General features: G+C 36.1%; 1 protein-coding gene across 5 annotated transcripts in view; it reads left to right on the forward strand.

The window, feature by feature from the left end:
• ATP9B (ATPase phospholipid transporting 9B (putative)) overlaps positions 1 to 27,775 on the forward strand; it is a 177,963-nt gene that overhangs the window by 16,513 nt on the left and 133,675 nt on the right. For 4 of the 5 annotated variants that reach the window (XM_075706384.1, XM_075706385.1, XM_075706386.1 and 1 more), the window contains exons 2-5: positions 1,467 to 1,640; positions 10,568 to 10,718; positions 15,251 to 15,364; positions 19,061 to 19,169. In XM_075706384.1, coding sequence (XP_075562499.1) covers positions 1,467 to 1,640; positions 10,568 to 10,718; positions 15,251 to 15,364; positions 19,061 to 19,169 — 548 coding nt within the window. The remainder of the gene's footprint in view (positions 1 to 1,466; positions 1,641 to 10,567; positions 10,719 to 15,250; positions 15,365 to 19,060; positions 19,170 to 27,775) is intronic. The other variant, XM_075706387.1, reaches the window with a different exon arrangement.

Below are 27,775 nucleotides of genomic sequence, written 5' to 3' on the forward strand. Positions count from 1 at the left end.
TAGGTTGCTATGGGGAAAATGGGACGGTCCCAGGATGCACATTGTAAGAGGTGACTATACAATACAGCTTCATAAAAATCAAACTTAGTAATTCTGTGCCAAACACTCTTTTTTTGTGACTCAGTCCTTTTTCTGGTTTGTTTGTTTGGGGTTTTTTTCCCCCTGAGCTCTAGGAATTATTCTTGCACTAGGAGTAGTAAAGAATAATTTCAAGGTAGATAAATTCTATATTACACAAAAAATAGATGATAGTCTACTAGTCCTCCGAACTGTGAAGTATTTGAGAAATTTTAAAAACACATATGCAGAATATCTTTTGATTTATTCTGGTCAGATATGTTTTTCATCAGCTGTTCCTACTTAAAGACTATTTAACTACTATTGCGAATAGTGTCAAGTAATGGTTTTTATATATTTAAAAGTTTTTGCTTTTGTGTTCAATTTGATATGTTTTTCACTTACTTTGTAAGCATTTGTGCAGCCCAGCTTTTCTGACCGTTTTGTTGGTCAGAACAAAATGTTCTGTATCGTGTATTTTTATTGATTAGGGTTATTGTATGTGTTATTGCATACAAGTAGATGTTCGTTTCTTGACTATAATGTTTAATTCCTTTTAAAATTTTACTCTAATTAATATCCTTATTAGTCGTTTTAATAGTCTGTGAAAGGAAACCTGAGTAATAGTGCAGTTTCTTTCAATCATCTTCCTGATGGTGTAAAAGTATGAACTGAAGAAGTTACTCAATTTGCATGCACTTAGGGCAATTTTCTTATCGAATACTCCAGTATTTTGTCTTGGCATAAAAAGCATTCCAGAAGTGTAAAATTGAAGTGGAGAATAGTTTCTGGAAAAGGAAAGGACCATTGTTAGCTTAGTGTTGTTTCTATAGGTCCCACAGGCAAATCTGTTTTGACTTGCTGAATGTTTTTGCGTAGACTTATAAAAGTAACTGTAATGTTTTAGCAATTAAAACTAAGGTACTGTTGTGCTGTGTAGAAAGAGTGACTCAAATAGAGGACTGTGCGCACAGGAATAGACAATAGCAAAGCAACTTGAAGAAGCTCAGTGGAAATCTAAAGTCTGTACTTCTGTGAAAACTCAGTCATTTGCATCTGCTATAAACTTTGCCAAGTAAATTCTGTTTAACAAAATCTTACAAAGAATCCTTTGAAAAGTATGAAGTTGCAGCTCTGTGTGTACAAATTATGTAAGAAACAAGAATTTCCGTAATGACTTATACTATGATTGACAATGATTGCAGGCCTTTTTGCTGTATTACCCATTTTTAATTCAAATCAGAATTTCTTGTTGATGTGTTAGCACAAATACATGAGATGTTTAAATGAAAATATCTCTATAATAAAATTCCATATGGCAAAAATTAACTTGTTACTGTAGGAGATTCCCGGTAATAAAAAATGATGTATTGGCTTATTTATGTAGTGTTTTTATTTTATTTTGCCAGGTACCAAGTGGAAGATGAGTCCTCTCATTTGGATGAAATGCCACTAATGATGTCAGAAGAAGGATTTGAAAATGATGAGAGTGATTACCATACTCTACCAAGAGCCAGAATTTCTCAGAGAAGAAGAGGCTTAGAATGGTTTATCTGTGGTGGCTGGAAGTTCCTTTGCACTAGGTTTGTTACATACCAGCACTTCCTATTAAACTATTAAACGAATTAAGTAAATAGTAACTGTGTATTGTGTGATATGTGCAGAGTATGGGAGCATAATAATTTGCTTGTTGTGTACCTTTTGACTGCTTTGCCTGCATTTTCCCTACTAGGACATTACTAGCAGTTAATAAAAAAAGTTCTGAAGAGCTGCCGCTGTATACTTTTCCTCTGCTTCTGAGAAAGAGAGAGGCTTTCAAGAGACATCATGTACTAAACTGATAGTAGTCTGAGGTCCGTAATATGGCATATAAGCCTGGTCCTCACTTCTCAAAATGACATCAGGGTAGAGGGGTTAAAACTTCCTTTTACTTTTGAGGGCATTAGTGTGTTAAGTTGACAATATGTAAATTTTATTGATGTTGCTGAAAAGAAAAAGCAAATTAAAAATGATTAGTTAACACTTCAACTTTAAAGGTTAAAGAATACATGTAACTGGTGGCCTTGGAGTGAATTACAGCTGGAATCAGCTCTTGTGATTTCGTTCTTATTTAGAAATGTTTTGTGTTAAACTGCTGTATGCAGTTGCCTTGGAATAGTAACTTTCTAATGAATTGCCAGCAAGTTTCTAAATATAGAAATTCCTATTAGGATGATTAAGAATCATGGGGTTTTTTATCTTGAATGATAATCTGAGAATCAGTCAAGTGAAGTGAGTGGAGCATTTTCAGTGAACTTAAATGATTAATGCTTTTTTTTTTTCCCCCAGTTAATTTTAGAATTGATGTAGATAGAAGTCTTTACAGGTGGTTTTCATGGCACTTAATAAATTTCAAGAGGTCTGATACTGTTGTTTTACCTAAGCAAAGTTGTATTTGTGCACCTTTAGTTTTGAAATAATTTTGTTAAACATCTTTACTATTTGCAGAAAAATATAATCTGTGTTGATATCTTTTTTTCTATAATGATTTAACAAAACCTCATGGATTACTAATTTTATTATAGAGAATAAATGTTTGGAAAGTAGCAGGAAGGAAGTAAGGTAGCAAAGTTTACAGAAACAGTGTTTGTATATGTAGGTGACTTTTGGAGGCAATGTTTCCGTTACAGAAGTACCGTTATAGTTTTTAAAAAACACTTTAAAGGGGCTGTTAGTCTTTTGGACATACCTTAAAATTGAGATACCTTTCAAATAATGTACTTTAGGTGAGTTTGGCTCTCTGAGTATTAGTGAGTATTAGTTACTGTGATTATATTCCTGTAAGTTTCATGAAAACAGGTAGACCAATAAAGGCTGCACCCTGTAGTTGTCCTGACAGGGAATTTGCAGTGTTTGGATAGAGGCAGGCAGTTGCAAGATGAGTTTATGTTGGAACTAATTAACAATCATGAGAGAATGTCACAAGAAAGTGTCATTAATGCTGAGAACTGAAAAATTTCATGTTCTTGCTTGCTTTTTAAGATTGATAGGTACATCTGAGCTTTAAGTGGAGCTCAAGTCTAGAAACTTTCAAACTTATTAATTAAAATACTTGAGCCATATTTGTGACGGATTTTTGAGAATGAAAAGAGCAAGGAAATAGCATTAATGGATTCATTATTTTGCTACATCTTACACATATTTTACTGCTAACGTAGGTGTGTAAAAGAAAAGCCTTCACTAAAAAAAGAGGCCTTGGAGGGGTATGACTTCTGCTTTGCTAATTTCCTCAACGGAATTTGTATACAATAAAGAGTCCATTCAGTCTTGTATTTATACCTAGAGTCTTTTTAATCACATTAGTGTTTTCTAATAACAGAACATCATAGCAGATACAGAAGCTTGAAATTTCAGTAGGATATTAGCAAGGCAGAGGATACTCCCACAAGAAAGGTGCAGACATCTGCTTAGATGGGGTGGGGAAAAGTAGCTGGAAGGATGGTGAATCCCAGGGTGTCTTACCTGCTGGTCCAGTCAGGCAGGATAAAAACCCCAGCTTGAGTGAGCGCTTCTGAGTGAGTACGTAAATACCTGTCACGGTGATAGGGAGGCTTCTTCTGAGCTCAGAGCACCACTGAGGCTTTGTTATTGATAAGTCAGGGATGTGCAGTCAGTGTTAAGTCAGTTATTTTTTGATGGTTTCTTATTATAACAAAACTGTATGAATTTTTGCTGGGGCTCACAGAATACTAGAGTTTTTGAAATGCCTATTTGCAGTTCATAAAGTTGCCTAGTATCATGCAAAAGATCATACAGGAAACCTGGAGGCTACTGTATTGTCATACATGCAGTTATTACTTACACTGTGTAGTAGAATGAGTTACACTGGTTTTATGTGGTGTAAAGTATCTGTTTGGGATAGAATTGGGTGTTGATGCCTTCACACTTGAAATGGAGAGGAGCATGTGAGAAAAGTTTTCATGTGGGTTGATGGTGGATTATACGTTATGCAAACAACTGAAACTTATTTCCAGAAGGCAGACTGCATTCTTTTAAGTGTAATGTGAGATTAAATACAGCATAGTGCTCTGAAACCTGTTCAGTTGAATAGAATTTAAAATTTCATCCTGTTTTTATAGAAATTAGTATCTCATACCTGAGACTGGGTGAGGTTGAGATCTCAACTTCCATATCCAGAATTTCCTTTTGTGCTTTAAATTGTAAATTTTTCAAAGCTGTGACAGAAAGATGAACACAATAAAAGACTGGGCATTTGTCTGGAGCCGAGCTCAGGGGGCCCCTGATGTCTTTTGGGTTCTCAGTGAAAGTCTTGTGTTTGTGTTCAAAATCACTCTACTTGTTGCAAACAAACAAAACCCCCCCATACCCGCTAGGTTTTTTTGTCTGTTTTACATTGTTAGGATTAATCTCATTTTTGTGAGAGGAAGTTTTCCATCTCTTACTTTGTAGCTTTAGAATTTTGTATTCTATAGATTCTTGTTGCTACATCACAAACTATTACTGTTTAGTTGAAAAAGTTTCACCCTTTTGGCAGGAGCAAATATGGAAGGTTTGACAAAGTTCACTGTACATTAAAATTGATTTTTGTAAAAATCCTTTGTTCAGCTTTTAAATTCTGTTTAGACAACAGGCTTGTTGATTGGTACTGAATGGCGTGAACTTTATTTGCAAATCTGCAGCTCTTCTAACAGTTTTTACATTTGCAAGGAAAAAAAAATCATAATTAAATCAAATGTTGTCTTTGATTTTGAACAAACTGAAGACTTAATTCAACCAATATAGCTTTTAACTTCAGAAACTGCTTATTTCTTGCTTTCATAGCACAGTTAAAAGAAAACTTTGTGATATAGCAGCTGTTTTGTGGCTATAATCATTTCCCCTTTAACTTACAAATTCTCTTCAAGCTTGTGAAATTATAATGCACATAGATCAATACTCTGTAGTTCTTTGGGCTGGATTGATTTCTTTCTCATGAGATTTACATTCCACTTGTTATCAAAAAACACTTTGTCCCTATGAAAATGGTGCCATTGAATGGCATTTCCATATGAAGTGAAGGGGATATCAAATGCTCGGATTAATTTGGGCTCTAAGATGGCCTGTACGCTTTCAATTAATCTGCAACGCATTTGTTATGCAGAAGCATGGGAAAATGCTGATCTTTTAAGAATGACATGACCACTGTGTTGCTTTTGGCCTGATTACTGAAGCTACCTGTTGAGTACAATAATTACAGTATGTTTTCTTTGCAGAACTAGTTTCTGCTACTTAAAACCTAATAAGGAAAAGCTGACCCTTGTAGACAATATAGAGCTTTTATATTATCTTTCCATTCTGATGAAAATGCTGTTTTGTGAAAGATACTGGCAGTTAAGCTTGTAGGATGAAAGTAATGAAAAGAGAAAATAAAAAAAGCCTTTATTATTAGAGCTGCAGAGTCAGTTGAGACTTTTACTTTAGCTTTTGACTTGGAGAGATACGCTCCATTTATGAAAAAGTTGAGGGTTCTTATTTAACAATTAATCTTTTTTTTTTTTAATATGGCATCAGTTACTAATATGAAGGCTGTGGTTATTGTTCCTTCAAATAAAAAAAAGTACGTTAGGAAGCAGGTTGGTAAAGCCATTTAATAAATATACATTAAAGTTCTTTTATCAATTAATTAATTTCTTCATATATACAATCTGTTGTATTGATATAGACAACATGGCTTATAGCTAGCTTAAGAAAAAAAACCCTTTCTGTGCATGTGTTGAATTTTCCAGGCAAGGGTATTTGAAATAAATGCTTAAATCAATAAACGAGAATGTGATTTTTTTTTTTTTTTAATCGCTGAATCTGTAGCATAAGGTGTGGTTTTACATTAAGATTTCAGGAAAATCTAAAGTGTGTCTTGATCATGCTGCATCTTACATTATGTTTTTAGGATATCTGAAGCTTGGAGAATGCTATCCTGATTTACCTCCTCATGTTTGTTTCACACAAATTTAGTGGGTACAAAAAGCCCGTGAAAGGGTCCATACCCTTGCACAAAAATAATTTCTGTATTGGGGAATGTTAATTTGAGAACAGACTAAGTATGTATTGGGTGTTGATAATCTGAGTTTCAAGAATATCTGGTGGACTTCATTGTTCTTAAAAATCTAATTAATGTAAATGGATTAGGATTTCTGAGGCCAGCATGTCCACCTCTTATTCTTCCTGTGATATAACAGTGATTACTGCTGAGATTGTAAATGGCAGAATCTAACTGATTTTTACTTTTAAGGTAGTAAAACTAATCTGAACCACTATGATACTGATTTGGGTATAACCTGTAATATTTCCATCATCTGAGATTTTTCTTGCATCTGAACTTGAGTGTTGTTAGCTCTTGTCAGTCAAATCCCTTTTATCAAAGGTTTCTCCCTTGTTTCCCAATCAGACATCGTTCTTGTGTCTGTACTTTTTGGCATTTGCTAAACTAATGGTCATTATGGCATCTGTTTCAGCTTTTCTGTTGATCTGTAATGGAGAAGGTAATTTCAGAAAGGGGAAACTCTGTGGCAAGGAAGGCAGTATAATTCAGTTGTTCTAGTCAAATGTTTAATTTTAGTAATAGAAAAGTCCTCAGTGTCTGAGGAAATTATTCTACAAAAGAGACTGGGGCTAGTCAAATGTTCAGTCCGCTTACAGTTTAAATTCAAAAACTGATTTAAGCAATGCAAGATTTCAAAGGCTGTCAGGAAATTTCTGTCTACGGGCTTGTAGACAGAAGCTCTCATGCTTGTTCACTTTCCCCGGAAAAAATTACTTTCCTTGGAACTGTTTTGCTACAGATCTGTCTTGACACTTCTTACTATAAAGCTAAGGTGTCTCTTCTGTTTGTATTGTCCTCTCCCCTCTCCTGCCCTGGAAACGAATATGTTTTAAAGCTTTAATTTCATGAGTGGTTTTATCAAGTGTAAATCCAAGCTGACAGTGCGTGGAATCGTTCCACCTTCTGCAAGCATGTACCCTGCATTGTTTCAACTATTTTTACAGTTTTATAGATTTTTAAAGATCAGGGGTGGATCTAACTGAAAATAGTCCCCCTTTTATTCTGTGCTAGTTTACAGCCAGATTTGTGAGTCTGGTTTACCCATGCAGTTGCATGAGTAGTTGTGTCAGCCCAAGGGAAGGGGCAAGAATCCACACCTTTGTTATGGGAGGAGGGTGTCACTAGCCATTTCAGCAGCAGCAGGGTAGGTTCACAGCCATTAAACTGGTTGTGGAATCATGCCATAGAAAGACTGCTGTTCATTTTGTTTTAAAGACAAATTTAAGTAATGATCAAGGTAACTTGATTTTTCTGACTTAATTACTAAATAACAGCGCTGAATTCTGAGTGTTGAACTAACACTTACAATTTTTGCGACAGAATAATTCTTTTTCCCATCACTTCTAAATAGTGACAAAGTTGCTGAATGGGCTTATATTTGTAACAGAAATAAAAGGCATGTTTACATAGGATCAAACCAAATTTCTGTCCATCCTGTAGTGAAAGCTTCAGGGAGGAAACCTTAAGAATCTAGCATTTAAAATTGAGGTAATTTTAAAAAATGTCAGCTTGTGAGTATTGGTATAGTGGCATTTCCATAACAAAGTCAGTGTTGCTTTGAATGATTTTTACTATTGCATAACTTCTAGTTTTCTTTAAAAAGAGCCTGCAACTTTGAATTCCATTTGTTTTTTGGCAAAATTAGTTTGTAGTAGGCTTGGGATAATGTAGGCTACAGACAAGAACATTTTAGGTGGGACTGTGGTGATGCAAGCTAACTGTCAGCCTTCCTTCCCTGCATATTTTTGTGTACCATGATTCTGTAACTGTGGAAAAACAGAATAGGAAAGGACCTTAGGCGGTTGTCCAGTTGATTCCTTGCCTGCAGAGGATGGATTACACCTATCGCTTATGTCTGATGTAACCGGATCTTAGAGACCTACAGTGGTAGCAGTTCTTCCACCCTATGTTAGAAGCATTTCCTCAATGTGTATCCTGCTGCCCCCCCCGCCCCTTATTTATTTGCCACAGCTGAAGTCCATCATTACTTAATCATGGCGGACCTAGAGAATAATTGTCCCTTTCCTCTTCACAGCTGTTTCTTGCATACTTGAAAGCATATTAGGTCCACACATTAGGTGTATCTAGTAGACAAATCTGCCCTGCTTTCTAGACCTGTGATCATTTTATTGCTCTTATGTGTGGTCTTTGTTTTCCCAATAGGCCTGTTTGTTGAAATTTGGTATTCAAAATGGTATTGTAAACCAACTGAGTTCTTGCTAGTACTGGACTGAGAAAAAGGAATACATTCATCACTTGCTAGCAGTATGCCTGTCCATACTGAGCAGATACATGCCCTCTTTGCACATGTATATCATTCTCATGCAGTAACTGAGTCCTCTTTTGAGCTGCCATCTACTAACTCTTTTCCAGTTCTGTATTTGTGTAGTTGATTATTTCTGTGTCAATATACAGTGTTGTGCTTTTGCCTGTTTAATTGAATTCTACCTCTTCCAGGTAATTTTTCCAATCTGTCAAGACAGCTTTGAAATCTAATCTCTTCTTTGCATGTACCCCTGTCTCTTCAAGCTTTTTGTTGTCTGAAAAATGAAATATTTGATAGTCAGTTACCCAGTAAGTTCTAGATAAAGCTTTGCAGAACTTTACTGAAATTACTTTGGTTTTATAACAAGCTACTCTGCAATTATGATTTCTCCAAATGTGTCAGTTCCAAGAATATAATCCTTTACTTTCCTTATGAGGAATATCTTGAGAGCTAAGTTTTATTGGAGACATAGAATCATAGAATGATTTGGGTTGGAAGGGACCTTTAAAGATTGTCTAGTCCAACCTCCCTGGCCATGGGCAGGGACATCTTTCACTAGATCAAGGTGCTCAAAGCCCCGGGAGTCAAGAGATGACATGTACTCTCAAGCAGTAGTGCATCTGGCTCTTCTCAGAGGGAAATTAGTTCCGTTTTAGAAGTTGCTCTTGACATGTCAGTGTTGGTTATGACTTTGTTTTCTTTCAGGTGTGTACAAATACATAGAAATAGGTAGACTTTACAGAATTCATCCAGGAAACAGTGCTGAGGTGACTGGATTGTAACTTTTCCCTCTTCTCAGCAAAATCGTTTCTGCTGGTTTGAATGCAATTTTTAAGAGCTTCCTAATGGTTACTTTTTTTTTCCCTATATCAAAAATATTGTCACTTTATTCAAAAACCTCACTAGAAAATGTGTCACTTCTTCACCCTTAACTTGACCTGCTGATGTAGCTGAAACCCACTGTGACCAGCTAGGTCTGTGCTTTTGCTGCAGTAGGTGGTCATGGAGGGCCTGTCTGCTCAGTCTTCCTGATTCACTTGCCTAAAACAGACTTCCAAGATGATTAAGGCACCTCCCTCCAGTATCAAAAAATGCAGAGAAATTCTCCTTTAACATACGGGATTGTAAAACAAGTATATACAGTATATGACAAACCTGCTTTTCTTTCCAAACTACCAGTTCTTTCCAACCCATCTGTACTCATTTGTGTTAATAATCTGCCCCTGTGGATAGTCCTAGCAAGTCTTAGGCTGATTATATTATGTGAGTTGAGTCACATCCATGTTTGTTTCTTGTTTTACTGTTGTTAGTAAATAGTCTGCTGAGCCTCAGTGGCATCATTCTGTTTGCCTGCCTTTTGTTCCTCCTACATTGTGATCTTATTCCATCATTCCTGTGTCCTTGTCCAAATTGCAGCTGTTTAAAGGTGGCTGTGAGCTCTTCTGTCTATCTCATTGCTCACAGTATAAACCCTCTTCAGTAGATTTGTAAGCTGGTTAGGCAAGGATGCTCTTCCTCTCTTCTGTGAACTGAAATTCACCATTGCAGATCGTTGTGCGATCTGCATTTACATTTTTGGTTTTTTTGGTTGAAAACATTTGACAGTGTGGCATTAGGTATGCTTTCCTGTTACGTCTGCTATAGGCAGTGTTACGGAGGAAACTAAGATTTACAAATTATGTGGTAATTGTATACAAAGCTGTTGAAATTTTTATCTAACAGAAGCCTTACTTCCTCTTCAGTCATTACCATAATTTGAGTATCAGTAATACAAGATAAAGAGTTTAGCCAAAGGACTGTAAGGTATGATGGATCAGTTAATTATTTAACAGTGGGATAATTTAGTCACTGCTAATGCAGACTTGTATTAACTAGAATTTTTTGAACCTGTGTCAGGGCAAGGTGTAGTGAAACTTGTTGTTATTTTATTATGATTTCATCTAAAGAATGTGCAAGTATTTATATATGTATATGTCTGAATGAGTTGAGTACCATGTAATTGCCCTAAATATTGTAACTCAGTGTCATGTTTGCTTATTTAGATGTGGCAGAAATTTTTAAGCCTGTTTTTCTTAGGTATTTGCCTTTAGGGTTCCAGGTTTGGAAATAGTAATTGCATATAGTAAATTTTTAGTTTTAAAGTGACCAATTGTTTTTCTTTTCAGTTGTACCGATTGGCTGATAAACATTTGCCGAAGAAGGAAAGAGCTGAAGGCTCGCACAGTGTGGCTTGGGTGTCCTGAAAAGTGTGAAGAAAAATACCCCAAAAATGCCATAAAAAATCAAAAATACAACGTCTTTACCTTTATACCTGGGGTAAGGCTACTAACCATTTTTTTGGTGTTGGGCTGACTGTATGTTCTGTGGTGTCTTTTGGTGATTCTGCAAAAGATAATTCTATTTGCCCAGATTCTTCTTTTTACATTTATCTCAATGTCTTCAATGAAAGTTGACAGTTGAGAGCAAGGCTGCTTTTTTTCCAAACTGTTTTGTTTTCAAAGCAATATTTACTGAAGAAGTGCAGTGTGCATGATGGAGTGGAATTCAGTGAAGCTTTAGAAATTTGAGATGGGTTTCCTTGCACTTTTCTATTCATCATTAGGAATTTGTAATACTCTTTTTAAACCAGAAGCACTTCTACAGTCAGTTGTGAAAATACTATGAAGCACTGACTTCAATTGAGAAATAAATAGTTGAAAATCACAATGTATGCCTGTAGATATTTTCTCATACTACCTGCCATTGAAAGCATAATAAGTAATGTATTCTGAAACAGGCAGCTCCTTAAAGGACCAAAACAACCCACCTCTTCAATTTGTATGATAACAAGTAAGGCCTAGTTTTGTAAACTAGTACTTTTCAGAGTTGTATTTCTTATTGCAGTTTTAAAAATAGTGATGTCTTCTTGGTTTTGAATGCAGTTCTTCAGACAATACCTTTGTTGCATCTTAATTTCAATTTTTTGCCTATAATGTTCACAGTGTATATGACGACAAAAGAAACATTACAGTTTTGTCTAGTTCACACTTTTAAAAAGAATCGTTGTTTCAATGAAATACAGCAATAGAGAAGACAACTTTGGAAGCTTCAGTAGTTAAAACCTAAAAGTGTATGTTGCTGTGATATTATAAATTTTACTAATATGCTTTTACTCATACTTTTACTAATACCAAGAGTCCTGTGTGCTGTTGCAAAAAGTGAATGTCTTCTACATTTGAATACACACATGCTTTGTCTTAAATTTTTTATTTAAGTGATCATGCTGGTTTTATAAGAGTATTGATTCTATTCTTCTGGCCTCTTCAGTCCAATGACTGGCAGGTGCTTTCTAATACATTTCTTTATTAAAACAAAAAAAATTAATGGCTTTGTAATTAAGACTGATCTCCTGTCAAAGAAATAAAATGTCATTTATCACAGGCGGATAAAATATTCTCATCTCTATTGAACGAAGTAAATGTTTTCTTCCGAAGTTTAAATTATTAAATACACTGAAATTGGTTAAGCCACATATGCTTTTGTAAAGGTCACAAAATTCATTAAGCATATAGTAAGTAATTGATTATTGTGGCTAGAAATCTGCAGTGTAGATTACAAATCCTAAACTAGATTCAAGTTTCCTATAGGGATCAGCCATAGCTTGCAATTACCTGTTGAGAGAGAGAATGTTTGTTCTTTTTTGATCTTTTGAAAAATCTTGGGTTTTACAGTATAGGCAAAATCAGATTTTTATTTTGGTGGTAGTATTTGGAAACTCAGTAGTAACTTCAAAATGAAGTGAGATCCTAAATGTAAAGGCCAATAGTTGGTGAAGATAAAATGTTTCTAAATTTTAATTTTAGACACAGATTAACAATTTTCATTGATTAGAAATACTGTGTAGCTATCTGGGTTTTTCTATGTTGTTCCACTAGGAGTAATGTGTAGGGAACATAGTTGTATTGGTTCCAAACCCATAAATGTAACTAAGTTATAAATATTGACTCCAATGATTTACCCTGGTTGAAATTTTCATCATGTGAAGTTTTGTCGTCTTTTTAGAGTTGTATCTTTTTTAACATTGCAGCTGGCAATGGGTAATATTCAATGATTTCATATCAAAATACAAGCTTAAAATAACGTTCAGATTAACAGAATTTTACTTACTGGCTAAAAGAGCTGTAACATTTCCAAAATATCGTCTAATTTCATAACATTTATATAAAATACTTACTGCTTCTACTTTTATGCCAGTTTATTCAATTTCTGTTTTTACTATTTCATATACAACTTGGTACAGCTGCTTAGGAATTTTGTGTAAATTTCCGTAAAGAATATCTTCTCTGATGGGAAGGTTTTTAAGATACCTCTCCTGAACTTCAAAGCAGTAGTCTATTTTTTTAATCAGTTTACTGGAGCCTTTTCAGTTTGCTTAACTAGACTGAAGTGTTTAGCTTTATTGAATGAACTGTCAGTGGTCTGCCAGGATTCAAAAGACTTGTAGGAAGTTGCTTTTTAACTCCCACTTTCTCCTGCAAGATGGGTGATCTTGCAGATCTGCACCTCCCAAAGTACTCCGTGGAGTTTTTCTTGACCTGGTATATCAAGTCTTTGTAAACAGTTAAACATACTGCTAGAAATGAGTGTATGAACTTCATCAGTATTAACATATGGTATAGGTTCAAGCTGAATTAGTTTCATTTTGGAAGAATGCTCCAACTTTCCCTGCAAATTCATATTTGAATTTTTTTGGCTTGAGAGTTTTGTTGGTAAGTAGTGGAATAGAATTCCTGCTTTTGAAAAAATCTTCTGATTTGAGGCTGTTTAGGTAGCCTTTAACTGAACGGTAGTGTAGCGTTCTTCCAAGAAACTGGCAATTTGAGGTACTGCTACTTTATGCCTGCCGGAAAGACACTTTGAAATGAACTTGCCTGAATATTTTTTCTGAGGGCATAGGTTTTTACATAATTGAGTAATAATGTTGTACTGATAAAGACAATAAATATATGTCCAATAACTTCGATTTTCATGTAGAAGTCATTGTAATATTAACTGAATTGTAAGATTAAAAGATGGAGACACTCTTTAAATGTGGCTTTTTGATCTATTTTGAATCTTCTAGCTTTGAAACAATTGATTATCCATTTTCTCAAGTCTCAATGTTCCAAGTTCAGTAGCCACTTCTGATCCTCCTGCTGGAGGTACCATGTTATCCTGGCCTACTAAAGAAATATGTGAAGTCTTTGAAGAATCAGAATTCTATGAAATTAATAATGTACTTAGCATTGCAATTGTAACTAAAGCAATGTTGAGAACCCGCACTTGCTGAAATGGTGTTTGTAATTACCAAAGGAATCTTTGCATATTCCTTTGGAATATGGGACAATGTAGTCTGTGATAAGGTTACTGTGTCTTCACTTAAAACTTGGACAACTATCTTGGAATTTAGACCAAACCTTTGATTTATTAATAAATACATCTTATGTACTAATAGTTACTGCAAAATAATATTTTGAGAAATTTAATGCTGAGCATTTCTTCTAAATTACCTCAAAAGCCCATGTTATTCTGTTACAAATTTTTTGTAGTTTAAACCTTCTGAAAACTTAAACTGTGGTTGCTTTTGTAAAAAGCTTGTCTTGCTATGGAAACTGAAGAATACTGCCTTATTCTGAGATTTCCACATGATAGCCATTTAGAAAGAGAGCAGTGTCACTTACCCTTACTCACTGGATCTTTTCTGCAGTGTTTGTTTACCTTCCTAAATAACACTTGTTCTTGAACATTGAGTAGTTTCATGATTTTTAAGAACAGTGGGAAACAGTAATTTTGAAGAAGTGCATCTGACTTGGTGGTAGCCTTTGTCCCTTTGAGAATCAAACGAGTTCAGAAAGAAGGCAGGTGAGTTGTAGAGCTTCCACCCCTGCAAGAGGAGAAACTTCAGTGACTGTGTTGAGGAGAGAGCGTGCTGAAGGAATGCAGTGAACAAAAGTAACGACGAGTTCATGTATACTGTTTTCTGTATGTGCTGCAGACAGGGCTGAAGTTTTAGGGTATTCTCACAGTGATGCAGAGCAGCATGGTATAGCCTCCTCAGTTTTGTTACTGTGTAGAAGTTCAAATGACAAAGACTAGGATAATATTTTTGTAAATGGTTTCTGTTCGTTTGATGCCAATGGGTTTCTTATTATTCAAGGCCAGGATATGAAAATTTTTAAGACAGAAAAGACGATGTGAGACAAATAAAACAGAATTTAAGTATTGGTACTTAAAAATTAAGATTTACTTTTAATGCTGTATTTGAGGAAGAAAAGTTTTAGCAGTTAAAAATGGAAACTTAATGTAAGCAACGGAAGTTCAGATACTCACAAACTTATTTTGCTTTTTTTCCTGATACTACAAAAAAAAAAATTCAAAACCTTTTAATTCATAAATATGAAGGTAACTATTGTGGATATAAAATTATTGCAAGATGGTTCTACAAACATCTGAATTCTGTTTACTGTTAAAATTTCAGAGTAAATCTTTACACAGTGATCTGGATATGTATTTAATATTGATGAGTTTACATAGTCCAGCTTTCAAAATATCAAAAATTTAGCAAATTGCTTTTTCAGAGTGAAAAGAGGCATTAGTAACAAAGGATTTTGCTCAACACAAATAGCAGTATAATATTAAAATAACTTATAGGGCGTGTAGTAGTTTGTGATGGTATATAGCATATTGTGCTATATAGTACTATAATAATACCATATATAATAGTATGCCATATACTGGTTTTATATCTACTATCATGAAAAAAATGAATTTTATGTACATGATGGGTACAAATTTTAAGGCATTTATCTATTTTGTGTTTTTCATTTTAGGTTTTATATGAACAGTTCAAGTTTTTCTTGAATCTCTATTTTCTCGTCGTGTCCTGCTCACAGTTCGTGCCAGCATTGAAAATAGGCTACCTGTACACGTACTGGGCTCCTCTGGTAAACAGAAAAATACTATTAACTAGAAGTTTTGGTTTTTTAACTTCAGATGAAAAGTTCCTATATACGTACATTTCATAAATTTGCATCTGGTAAACTACAGTGGTTAAAATATGTAACAGAAGTAAAATGCTTATTTGAAATTACAGTATTTTACAGCAGATACTCCAGCAGCTGTTGTTTGGTAGCCCTCCCTTCCACCTGCCTACCACATTCCTGCCCCACAGGATGGAGGTAATTTTTGTTAACCAGCTAGTCTGAGTGAGTAGTGCTCCTTTCTGGCTGCTGGTCACCTAAGAGGTTTAAAAAAACAAACTAAAAACACCTCCAGCTAGTAGAGAACCTTATTTGGTAACACAGGTAACTTGTGTGTTAAACTTCTTTCAGTTTATTGTTGTTTGCTAACTATTTTATGTTTTAAGGCTAGGTCAGAATTGAAAGCATAAATTTTTTTGCATTCCTTCTGTATCGGTTTTGATCATGTCCTTTCTTCACAAAAATTGAGATAAAATATTTTAAGCTATGGATAAAGCAGGAGGAAAATGTGGCTTGAAAATAAGTTATTAATTAAACATGCTTTTCCTAATTGATTGCCCTGCCAGTTGCACTAACTTCCTTTCAATATGTCTTTCTATTATTGAGCCCTCTGCAGTATTTTCTTGGGAAACTGTTCAAACCAGTTGCTTCTGACTCAGGTTTCCTAAGGTTTGAAAATTGTATTCTCTTCAGAGGAGGCCCTTTTGGTAGTGCGCCAGCTATATTCCCATGATTTGGAATTCTTTCCTTGTTTGTAACCAGATGATTACCTTCTCTTCCATCTTCCTCCCAGCCCCTCCACCCCAGGTTTAAAAGCAAGGCAGGAAGAACAAATGCTTTATTTTCTAAATTTATTTAAAAAAGGGTATTTTTCAGTAGCATTTATTCTCAGTGGTATTTAAGAGGAACAGTGACATGCTGACTGCTTAAGTAAAGGTCATTCTTAACAAGTCAATAGAGTAAATATTCTGGATTGATTTCATTGTTTTAATTGTTGCAACATGTGTCCTTTTAAGTATTGATAAATGGAGGGACTGTCCTGGAGGTTCTTCACACCTTTATTTCCAGACAACTTCTGGCTTCTGCTACAACAAAAACCACTTCCAAGACAGAAAGCTTGTTCAACAGTGGGATTTGAAATGGATATTTACAAAGGTCTTTGTCACTGACCCAGTAAGAAAAGACAGAAGTCAGCCTTGTCCAGAAGTTGGTCTCTTCACAGTGAAGTGCTGTGTACAGCTCTATATGTTAGTGGGGTAGTGAGGAGAAAAATCACTTGGCATTTCAGCCCATCTCATCCCTGCCCAAAGAAGGGAGAAAATACTGTATTTTGTAAACACCGGTAATCTGTTCTGTATAGATGTGTTTGTCTTATTCAAAGATATTTTGAATGACACTTCCCAGTTTTCCGATATAGCTTGAAAATACAACAATATTTCAGTTAGTACTAGTGATATCCTTTTTTGCTAAACTCACTTGTTTCTACTTGAATAGCTTTCCTACTAATGATTAACCTCCAGGTAGAAGAGATCAACTGGATGTTGAGTAAGGCTCAGTATGTATGATGAAAATATAAAACATTTAAGTCAGACCCATTGGGCTGTCTTTGTTGCCTAACAGATAAGTTTGGTTTTCTTTGAAGAGCATGTAACTGCTGATAAATCCTCAGTAATAATCAGAGGAGTAGCTATGACTTGGCTTCTATTTTCTCTCAAGATTTTAAAGCAAAAGAAAAATTGTTTGTCCTGATACTTAAAATCAGATGAATAGAAGTTGACTCTGTGCTAAAAGGTTTTTGGGGGGGGGAGGGGTTGGTGGTGTGTGTGTGGGGGGGCATTCAGGCTCGTGTTGTTTTTTGGTTTTTTACTTCAACAGTTTTTATAACAAACAGTCATAATACACTTAGATCAAGCACTGGAATTCTTCAGACAATACTGTATTTTACTGGTTTGTCATTCACACAGTGAGGAACAGACTTCTCATTTCGAGTTGAACATCTAAAAGATGTAAAGCATCCAAGTTTGACTGTAAGCAGTACGCTAAAGGTATTTAACTGATTACAGTTAAAGAAAGATGACAAGGTTTTTTGGAAGATTGGCTTCATAATTTCAGCTCCCCTTTTGGAATAGTATCAAGTTCCTTTGAGCAAATGAGGAAAAAGGGAAATATCTGTCTTACATTGTTCCTCATAGTCACAGTCAGCTGTACTGAGCTGCCCGGCAAGGTATAGTGACTGCTAGGGGAAATTCTTGCAATTAACACCTTACATTCGGTGCTTTGATTACTGTCTAGTTAATGAGATACGTGCAAATGGCAAATATATTTGAAGGTGCTTCAGGAGTGCCTTTTTTATGCTGCTAATGTACTATACTGTCAAGGCTTGTGAAAATGTTGCTGCCAGAAAAGGGCAAAACCGTACTGCTCATTCAGTTATGCCCTAGGAGTGAAAAGGAATGCATTTTGCAAAGGCACTTTTTTGTTCTACGTAGTTCTAATGTAACTGTGATAGCTAATGTAAACATGAACAAACAAGGAGTGTTTAACTATAAGGTCGCAACAGAGTAAGCCTTGGAATTTTGGAACTGCAAAACAGCCCTTGCTATTGAAAAGGAGAATTTTAGTCAAGGCTCCTTTAGGAAAACTCTACACCTTCACTCCTTTCTTGTTGCTGGGAGATTAGGAGAAGGTTGGCAAACTGTTGGACTTGTGCAAGAAAAGAATTCTAATGGTATAAATTTTCTTCTATGGAAGGGAAGTATTGGTGGATGTCTGAAGCTAGATAGATAATCTAGAACTTTATCTGTTGGAGGACTTGTGAATGTTTGAATTTTTTAGCCATCTTTATTATAGTAATGATAAGATTCCTTTACTCTTTGAAATTTTATTTCCCTTTCACTGATGGAGAAAGACTGAGCACTTGAGTTTAAGAAGCCAGAAGACCATATCTGAGGAGATTTAGAAAGGGAGAGAGGAAACTCTTACATGCTTATCCCTGAACTGTTCTGTATTCTTTTTAGCTTACCATCTTTTGTGGCAAGAGACCATCTTAGTCACATGTAGTGCACTCTTGCTTCCAGCAGAAGCTGCAGTGGCACTAACCTGTGAAAGTAGCAGCCAAAGCATTTAGATAATTAGTTTTTCAGAACAAACTCCCTTTTTCTTTGTCTGTATTTAATATTTATGACATATTGGTAAATAACTGCATTTAAGATGGCAAAATTAATTAAACTAGCCATCTCTTTACCTTTTCATTTCTGTCAGTTAGGAAAAAGGCAGTGAACTCGGAATTGGAGACTTCTTAAATTTTTGGGTTTCAGTAAAGCCCTAAAGTTTGTGGAAGATAGGGAAATATGCTTATTGAACTATAAAGGCTGTCTTTAGCTCATCCAAAGCATTTTAAATTTTTAAATTTCAAATTATATCTAAATTACATGTGTTTGGAGATGTAGTTATTCTAATTCATACTTGTACAAATATATTTTCCTTTTTTTGGACTAAACCAAGATAATATTTTAACAGATTGAAGAAAACACTAAAATCCAAATGAGAAAAAAAGTAAATATTCTAAGCACATGTTCTTACTCTGTATAGTGTTCCTACTCGTGTATTTCTATTCTAGCACTTTGAGAATTCTGAATTGCATAATTATATCTTTAACAGGGATTTGTTTTGACGGTCACAGTGGTACGGGAAGCTGTTGATGAATTTCGACGTTACAAGAGAGACAAGGAAATGAACTCACAGTTATATAGCAAGCTGACAGTACGAGGTTAGCAAAACCATTTGTATAAATCTTTAAAATATTTCATCTTTTTCTTCTCTATAAATTTACAGTCTTTCAGTTCAAAGAAATAACTAATACTCTCAAGCTGCACTATTCAGAATGAAACTGATACTGAACTAAAATGCTTGATTTCCCTCAGATAAATACGACTGTTAAACTTGATCTGTTTAATAAGTGGTGTAAATCTTTTATTGTTTGTAAAGGAAAGGTATATGTATAGAATTGTATGTATTTTTTTAAGCATTCTGCTGTTTAGTACTATTCAAAGTGCAGTTCTCCTCTGAAATTGATACTGAACAGTAACTCAGCAACACTATCAGCTATGTATCAAGTTTATATAGGAAATAAGGGATCAGTAACTAAGAAATACGATCTAATTAAAATTCACTAGAGCCTTTCAAACTTGGTGGATATATTTGTGCTTAAGAAAAGGAAGATGTATTGTGAGTCAGCTTCAGTATCAAAAATACTGATTTCACTTGTTGCATAGAATTTGAAATCTATATGATCATGCAGTAGGAACAGCCAGTTTTTCTTTCCAGAAATTAATAAAAGGAGAAATCACAGTTATGACTTTTTGGGACTCAAAACCTTTGACAGTTTTTTCATGAAGACTTTTAAGGAAATGAAGCACTTCAGCTGTGAAGTGACAGTTAAATTTGGTAGGATACTGTAAATTTTAAACATGGGCATAAGACAGCGCGCTCCTCTCCACGTTTATGTTGCTTAGCACATCTTACTGTTTGGATTCAGAACAGAGTGCCACATAGAAAGGTGCCAAAAAATAATGAATAACCTATTATCAGTTGAACTGTAATGAATAACCTTACAAAACAACATGACCTTGCTATTACCCTCAAAAGTTATTTTGGTACAATACCCTGGGAAGTTTCTGTTAAGGATTTTCCTTGGCGTGAAAGTTCTACAAAAGTGTGGCACGTTGTGCCAAGTGTATATTCTGTTCACTAATTCCCAACATACATTTCACTGCACTTTTTAGAGTATCTTGGTGAAAATCTTCTGAGAGTCAGTGGGAGGAGTAACCTCACCAGATCTGGGAGTCTTAATTAGAAACTTAACTCTTGGAGTAGCTCTGGATAATATTCTCTCCAGAAAAAATGGATGAAAAGCTTGTAGTGTAGCACAAGTATGTTCTGTCTGAACTCTTATGCCATTTTTTAAAGTAATTGGAAGGTGAGTAAATGGGCAACAGTGTCATTAGTGATGACATAACCTAGCAGCTGAGAGGAATTTATACTGCTTCCTCACAATATGGAGACTTGCATTGAGCTGGTGGGGAAGGAGACCGGCCTGGCTGAACAGAGAGCTTTGGCTGGAACTCAGGAAAAAAAAAAAAAAAAAGAGGAGTGTTTATAACCTTTGGAAGAAGGGGCAGGCCACTCTGGAGGACTACAAGTCATGAGGTTATGCAGGGAAAAAATTAGAATGGCCAAAGCCCAGCTAGCACTTAATCTGCCTACTGCTGTAAAAGATAATAAAAAATGTTTCTGTAACTACATTAGCAACAAAAGGAGGGTTAAGGAGAATCTCCATCCTTTATTAGATGCAGGGGGGAAACATAGTGACAAAGGATGAGGAAAAGGCTGAGGTACTTAATGCCTTCTTTGCCTCAGTCTTTAATAGTAAGAGCTGTTGTTCTCTGGGTACCCAGCCTCCTGAGCTGGAAGACAGGGACAGGGAACAGAACAAAGCCCCTATAATCCAAGGGGAAATGGTTAGTGACCTGCTACACCACTTAGACACACACAAGTCTATGGGGCCAGATGGGATCCACCCAAGGGTACTGAGGGAGCTGGCGGAAGTGTTCACTAAGCCACTTTCAATCCTTTATCAGCACTCGTGGCTAACCGGGAAGGTCCCAGTTGACTGGAGGTTAGAATGTGACAACCATCTACAAGAAGGGCCAGAAGGAGGATCCAGGGAACAACGGGCCTGTCAGACTGACCTTGGTGCCAGGGAAGGTCATGGAGCAGATCATCCTGAACACTGTCACATGGCGTGTATGGGACAACCAGGTGGTCAGGCCCAGTCAGCATGGATTTATGAAAGGCAGGTCCTGCTTGACTAACCTGATCTCCTTCTATGACAAGGTGACCTGCTTAGTGGACGAGGGAAAAGCTGTGGATGTTGTTTACTTAGACTTTAGTAAAGCCTTTGACACCATTTCCCACAGCATTCTCCTGGAGAAACTGGCTGCTCATGGCTTGGATGGGTATACTCTTTGTTGGGTAAAAAACTGGCTGGATGGCTGGGCCCAAAGAGTTGTGGTGAATGGTGTTAAATCCAGTTGGTGGCCAGTCACAAGTGGTGTTCCCCAGGGCTCAGTATTTGGGCCAGTTCTGTTTAATATCTTTATCAATGATCTGGATGAGGCGATTGAGTAAGTTTGCAGATGACACCAAGTTGGGTGGGAGTGTTGATCTGCTTGAGGGAAGGAAAGCTCTGCAGAGGGACCTGGACAGGCTGGATCGATGGGCCGAGGTCAGTTGTATGAGTTTCAGCAAGGTTAAGTGCTGGGTCCTGCACTTGGGTCACAGCAGCCCCATGCAACACTACAGGCTTGGGGAAGAGTGGCTGGAAAGCTGCCTGGCTGAAAAGGACCTGGGGGTGTTGGTCGACAGCCAGCTGAATATGAGCCAGCAGTGTGCCCAGGTAGCCAAGAAGGCCAACAGCATCCTGGCTTGTATCAGGAATAGTGTGGCCAGTAGGAGCAGGGAGGTGATTGTTCCCCTCTGCTCGGTACTGGTGAGGCCGCACCTGGAATACTGTGTCCAGTTTTGGGCCCCTCACTACAAGAAAGAGATTGAGGTGCTGGAGTGTGTTCAGAAAAGGGCAACAAGGCTGGTGAAGTGTCTGGAGCACAGGCCTTATGAGGAGCGTCTGAGGGAACTGGGGTTGTTTAGCCTGGAGAAAAGGAGGATGAGGGGAGACCTTATAGCGCTCTACAACTACCTGAAAGGAGGTTGTAACAAGGTGGGTGTTGGTCTCTTTTTCCAAGTAACAAACGTGATGGGATGCGAGGAAATGGGCTCAAATTGTGCTAGGGGAGGTTTAGATTGGATATTAGGAAATAATTTCACCAGAAGGGTTGTCAAGCATTTGAACAGGCTGCCCATGGAAGTGGTTGAGTCCCCATCCCTGCAGGTATTTAAAAGACATGTAGATATGGTGCTTAGGGACATGGTTTAATGGTGGACTTGGTGGTGTTAGGTTAACAGTTGGACTTGATGAACTTCAAGGTCTTTTCCAATCTATATGATTCTATGATTGTTTTCTGGAGTTTGCATACAGAAGTGAGCAACTGCATGGAGTATTTGCCTACCATTCTTCCCTTCCTTGTCAGCCTGAAATAGCTTTATCAACATTTAGATGTACCACTGTGGAACTTTGCAAATGGGATAGCTATAATTTGTTTAACAGAAGTGGTTGCATTGCTGGCCTCCAGATCTTTGTAGTCTTTAATACAGTCTGTAAAGAAATGGGCTCTTAATGGCTTTTCTTTTGGAGTTGTGATTTTAACCTGCTAATTGGCTTATTTGTTTTTTAGATCTGTTATGGTAGGCCACTGAACACTCACCTTTGAAATAGATAGTACAATCCTACCCTATTCAGCAATAGTGTTGGTCATCTGAAATTCTTAGTTCTGGAAGCACATGTATAGTTTATAGTTACCAGTGTGACATCAGTGTCAAGAAATGACATTTGCTGTTTTAAGAGCTAAGTTTGGTGCCTTTTGTGCTTCTTTCTTCACTTGTTTAGAGTCAATATTGGAGTTTCTGGTAAATTGCTAGGTATTTAAGGAGCATTTAAGTAGAAGCTTTGGAATCCTGATTTCCTCTTTCCCAGCTCATGAAATATTTTGTGATGTTACGTGTATTTGGGAAACTTCATTTTGTAGCTTCTAGAAATAAGGAAGTTGTCAAAATTGGATTTGGTCACCTTGACACAGCTGTTTTCTAGATATGGAATAGAGACTTAAAAATAGTATACAGTAGTGTATAAGTAAAGCCCCGCAGTTATATTGGGAACTGACATGTAGAGAGCAGTGACTAGTTCCAAAGAAGTTTTAAAAATACCCTTTTTTAAAAAAGAATATCAGCTTTTACCCACAAATGTGTATGTCTGTTTTGACTCTCAGGTTTTGGTGTCAGGGCCATCATGAATTCATACTTGTTTTTTGTTCTGGTTTGTGGTTTTTTTTGAAGACCATGATATTCTACAGGAGATTCAGGATCTCTGCTTACGATGAACTCTGAATCCCATGTTGATCACACCATGTGTGATCGATGAACTAACAATGTTTCGAGTTGTGGCCAATTTTAAGAATGAAAGCATTATTGCAGTTCCCACTCAAAATTAAGCTGTACTAAAAATTGCCACAAACAAATAGATAAAATAATGAATAGATGATAAATTGCACCTTTTTCATAATATAGGGTTCTTTCATAATAAGGCATTCTGAAACTGAAAGGTATTCTTTTGAGGCAAAAAATGGGGCTTCATGCTATGATAAAATTAGACCAAGAGTTTTACAGGTTTTGAGGAGGATTTAGGTATTTTTCTGTGCAAATTCATAAAGTCAAGTAGTACACTTCTGCAAATTATTTTTATAAATAACTTTCAATATAATCTACATGATTTTTAATATTGGCAGTACTCTTCATGTGGAAAAATTCAGTTAGGCTTACTATACTAACCTACAGACTAATGGTTTGGAGAAAGAAGGCTTTGTTACTGTGAATGAACAAACTTGATACTGATTTAATTAAAAGCCTGGAAATCGATGCCACTCTTAAGAGTCACTTTTCAGGGTGGAACTGCACTTTATACTGCTCTAGCAACTTTTTTTTTCTGTAGTGATTTTTTTTTACTTGTGTAGGTTTTACAGTCTTTTCTTTGAAATAGGTATTTTTTCCATCTCAAAGATGGAGAAACTGACATAGAGAGGTTAAGCAGGTTGCCTTTGCTCAGATTGGACGCAGGAAAACTTAAAGTTAGCAAGGTTCATTGTTGGTTTTTGTTTAATTGTACCATTTATGGAAGATAAAAATGAGAATTTAATAACTTCTAGTTAGTTGTTTTGCAAAATTGTTTGTTTACTATAGGGAAACAAATGTATTTGTAGCAAGAGAAGCTGCTGGGATTTGAATTGTGATTAATTACTTGTATAAAGATAGTGTGGGTAAGCTGATTAGTAGGTTAAAATCTTTTTATGCAGCATTGCAATAGATTAAAATCAGGAAGTCTTTGACTACCTAGCAGTGTTGACTTTCTGTGGAGTCATTCTTAGCCTCAGGAACCCCTAAACAGGTAAAACAGGTGGATGTTTTCTTATGACCTGCATGTTGCTAGTGTAAGTACCACCAGCTTTTTGGTGGATGGTGGATTCACATAGTGACTCTTGAAGACTTAGAATTTCTTTTTAGTAATTCAGGACCTTGAATATATATTTGGTATGATCAGTAAATCTTAGCTTTTTTATGATAATAAGGAAATCAAGGGAGAATGGGACATTTGTTTTGTAACTTAATTGTACTTAGGCAGCAACGGCCAGCTTAATGTCCATAGACTAATTCTGATCCATGAGATATCCAGTGTTACGCAGTTTTCTATTTGTCATGTAACACGGCAAAGCTCAGTCTTCAGTCATCCCTTGGTGAATTTGCTATGTGCAACTTTGCACTTGTCAAGAAGGGGAACCTGCTTCATGTGAAGTCTGAATGGTTTCTACTTTTTCAACCCTTTGTGGCAAGCGATGAAACGTGCAAATCAGTAAATGTAGTGAATTTTTTTGTGAGCAAGTCAATTAAGTGTACCCATCTCCATGTCTTTCATGTGACTCTTTTCCTTTATATATTTTCCTAGATTATGGTATTGAATCTCTTAAATTGTTCGGTGTATGATGCATTCTGCTGTCTTAATCTTTTTGAGATGTTTGTTGCAAAACCTACTTTCCTTTTTTGCATATCAAAGTCTGCAAATCCTTAGTAGACAGTTTTCAGTCAGTATGCAAGTTGAAGTTGGAGGGAGGAAGAGTATCTGCCTGTAGAATTGAAATTATCTTGCTATTGAAGATCCTGTCAATTTAATTGCTTTTTCTGCTTCAGAGGAGCTCACCTTTTGTAGAGCAGAAACTGCAATGGAAAAAATTTTAGACCTGTGCATACAGGCTTGGGAGGACTTCTATTTTTTTCTTTCTTAAGGGACCATTATACTTTTGGCACAGCTTCTTGCCTCATGCACTTAGGTATGACTAGTTAAGTGCCCATGAAAAAATGCTCCTATTTTACAGAAGAATCACCTCAACTTCATAAACAGGCTGTAGATAACAAGATAACTTTTATTAAGCTGCCAAAAGCCAATTGGATAATAAACTTCTAAAGCAATTTTAACTCTTTTTCCCCTTCCCATTCTTGAAGTTGGCACTCCTGCCCTGAACCTTTCCTTATTAGGTTTGCCCATGCAGTGTTACTGAAGTTTTGAAGAAAATAGATCAAGAAGAAAATAACTAACTATAATGGTCACAACTGTGAGTTGCAGAAGAGGCATGCATCCATCTGTCACTTCATCTCAGAATGTTTAACATGATTTTCGGAAGTGTTGCAGAACTCTCTCTTGCTTTGCAACCTGGAAAGCAAAAGAAAAAATGAATGTCAGGAGAGGTGAGATTAATGAAATAATTCCACCCAGGCTTCACATGTGAAAGACATACATCTTTGCTGTATCCTTAAAGGATGGATAACAATATCCTTAAAGAGTGTTTAAGAATGTAGTGAAGTTGAAAATATATGCCAAAACTGTGTGAAATTGAGAAAAATATCAATAACTGCTATACATAAGAAAAGAACAAAGCATAAAAGCTAGTATGTTTCCTTTTAAAATCAGAGAATTGAGAAGTTTGAGAGCTACAGTGATTTGATTTTTATTTTTACTTTTGAACTTCTCTTTATGCAGTGGGAGCTGCTGTGTTCCTAAAATGCCGCCTTACTGAGTTTATATCTCAGTTGAACTTTTTTTAAATCGCAAAATGGTCTCCATCAAGAGGCAGTCAGTTTTCAATCATTTATACCGATGTTATCTGCAACTTTAAGATGTTTGTCAGAATGTCTTGGTTATTGTAATATTATTCTTTTGCAGTTATTTGAAATCTGTATTGAAACCTCTTGTAACATTAGAATTTCAGTTCTTCAAGACCAGGTTGTCCTTCTGCTTTTTAAAAAGCCACTGTGTTAAAAAAAAAACCCAATATTATTTCTGAATCTAGAGGTACAACATCAGGTCTTTATTGCTTGCAATATTTCAAACCTACTGACCACTTCATTCCTGGTATTTAGACCATTTGGAACAGATAAGTTTTTAAAGAATTGTATCAATATAATCTAGCTGATTAGGGAAGCAGTAAGCAACAGCAGAAACAGAACTTGAAATTTCAATGTAAGAAATAATTTCAAAAAGAGGACAGAAGAGAGGCAATGTCAAGTGGACTGTTTTCTTCCACATCTTTGCAGCATCCAGGAGATTGGATAAGAAAGAATGAAGGCTTTCCATTTCACCCAAGAGGAGATAAGTACACAGAGGAGAGGAGCTAGGAAGCTTCTCTCTAGAGTTTTATATTGGTGATTAAGACTGACCTCAGTTCACTATGTAAGACAGAGTTTGAAAGGACCGAAGGACAGCACTTGCACTGAAAGATCAGCATACCGCCTGCCCGCCCCTGCTCCCCATTATGTTATGTATACTTTAATTATGCTGACAACTCAGGCTAATAGATGCCAGGTAAAACTTTCATATATGGTCTGTACTTGACGTCTTTCATTCAAGAGTTTTATATTTTTTTGGGTTATAGACAAGCTCCGTTACCAACTCCAGAACCAGTACTTCAGACAGTACTCAAGGGACGATGGGTAAGATATAGTAGCAAATTAAAAAGAATTTGAAACTGCTACACTCAGAAGTTACTATTCTTTCAGGAGTTGCTTGCACACAGGTAGTAGAGACACTTTAATACAAGGAAACAAAGTCTTTTCTGATATGGTATATACCCACACTTTGTTTACTTCATTTCTTAAATTTTTATGTGAAATACTTGTTAGCACATATGAGATATTTATTAGTGTTTGAAATCATTGCAATTCATTTCAAAAGGCTTTATCTTGGGAGTATAATGAATTACTACAGACACATTTCACTGTTCAGTGTTCCAGTTCTGCATAATTCTATATGTTGCTTTAGGCGAAAGCCTTGTGCCTTGGTGGACTATAAAGTCTGGATGCGCAGCTTCTGACAGCTTTGGACTTTTTATTGGTAATAACACAGATGGTGAAGACTGTTTTGCTACGGAGATGTTTTTAGAGAAAAAATAGTTTGCAAAAATAATTTATGCAGTGAATAACATTCAATGTCTTTTTTCTCTGAATACATCTTCACTAAGATGTAGTATTGCATTATTTTAATGTTCTCTGAAATGGCATCTAATGATTCTTATTTTTGCTAGTCTAAAAGAAAGTGTTATTTGTTGACTCTCCAAAATTTTAAGCCACTTTTTGAATTACTGCCATGTTGTACCATTT

This window comes from Pelecanus crispus, chromosome 2 (genome assembly GCF_030463565.1).
Source record: "Pelecanus crispus isolate bPelCri1 chromosome 2, bPelCri1.pri, whole genome shotgun sequence".
NCBI classification, from domain to species: Eukaryota; Metazoa; Chordata; class Aves; order Pelecaniformes; family Pelecanidae; genus Pelecanus; species Pelecanus crispus.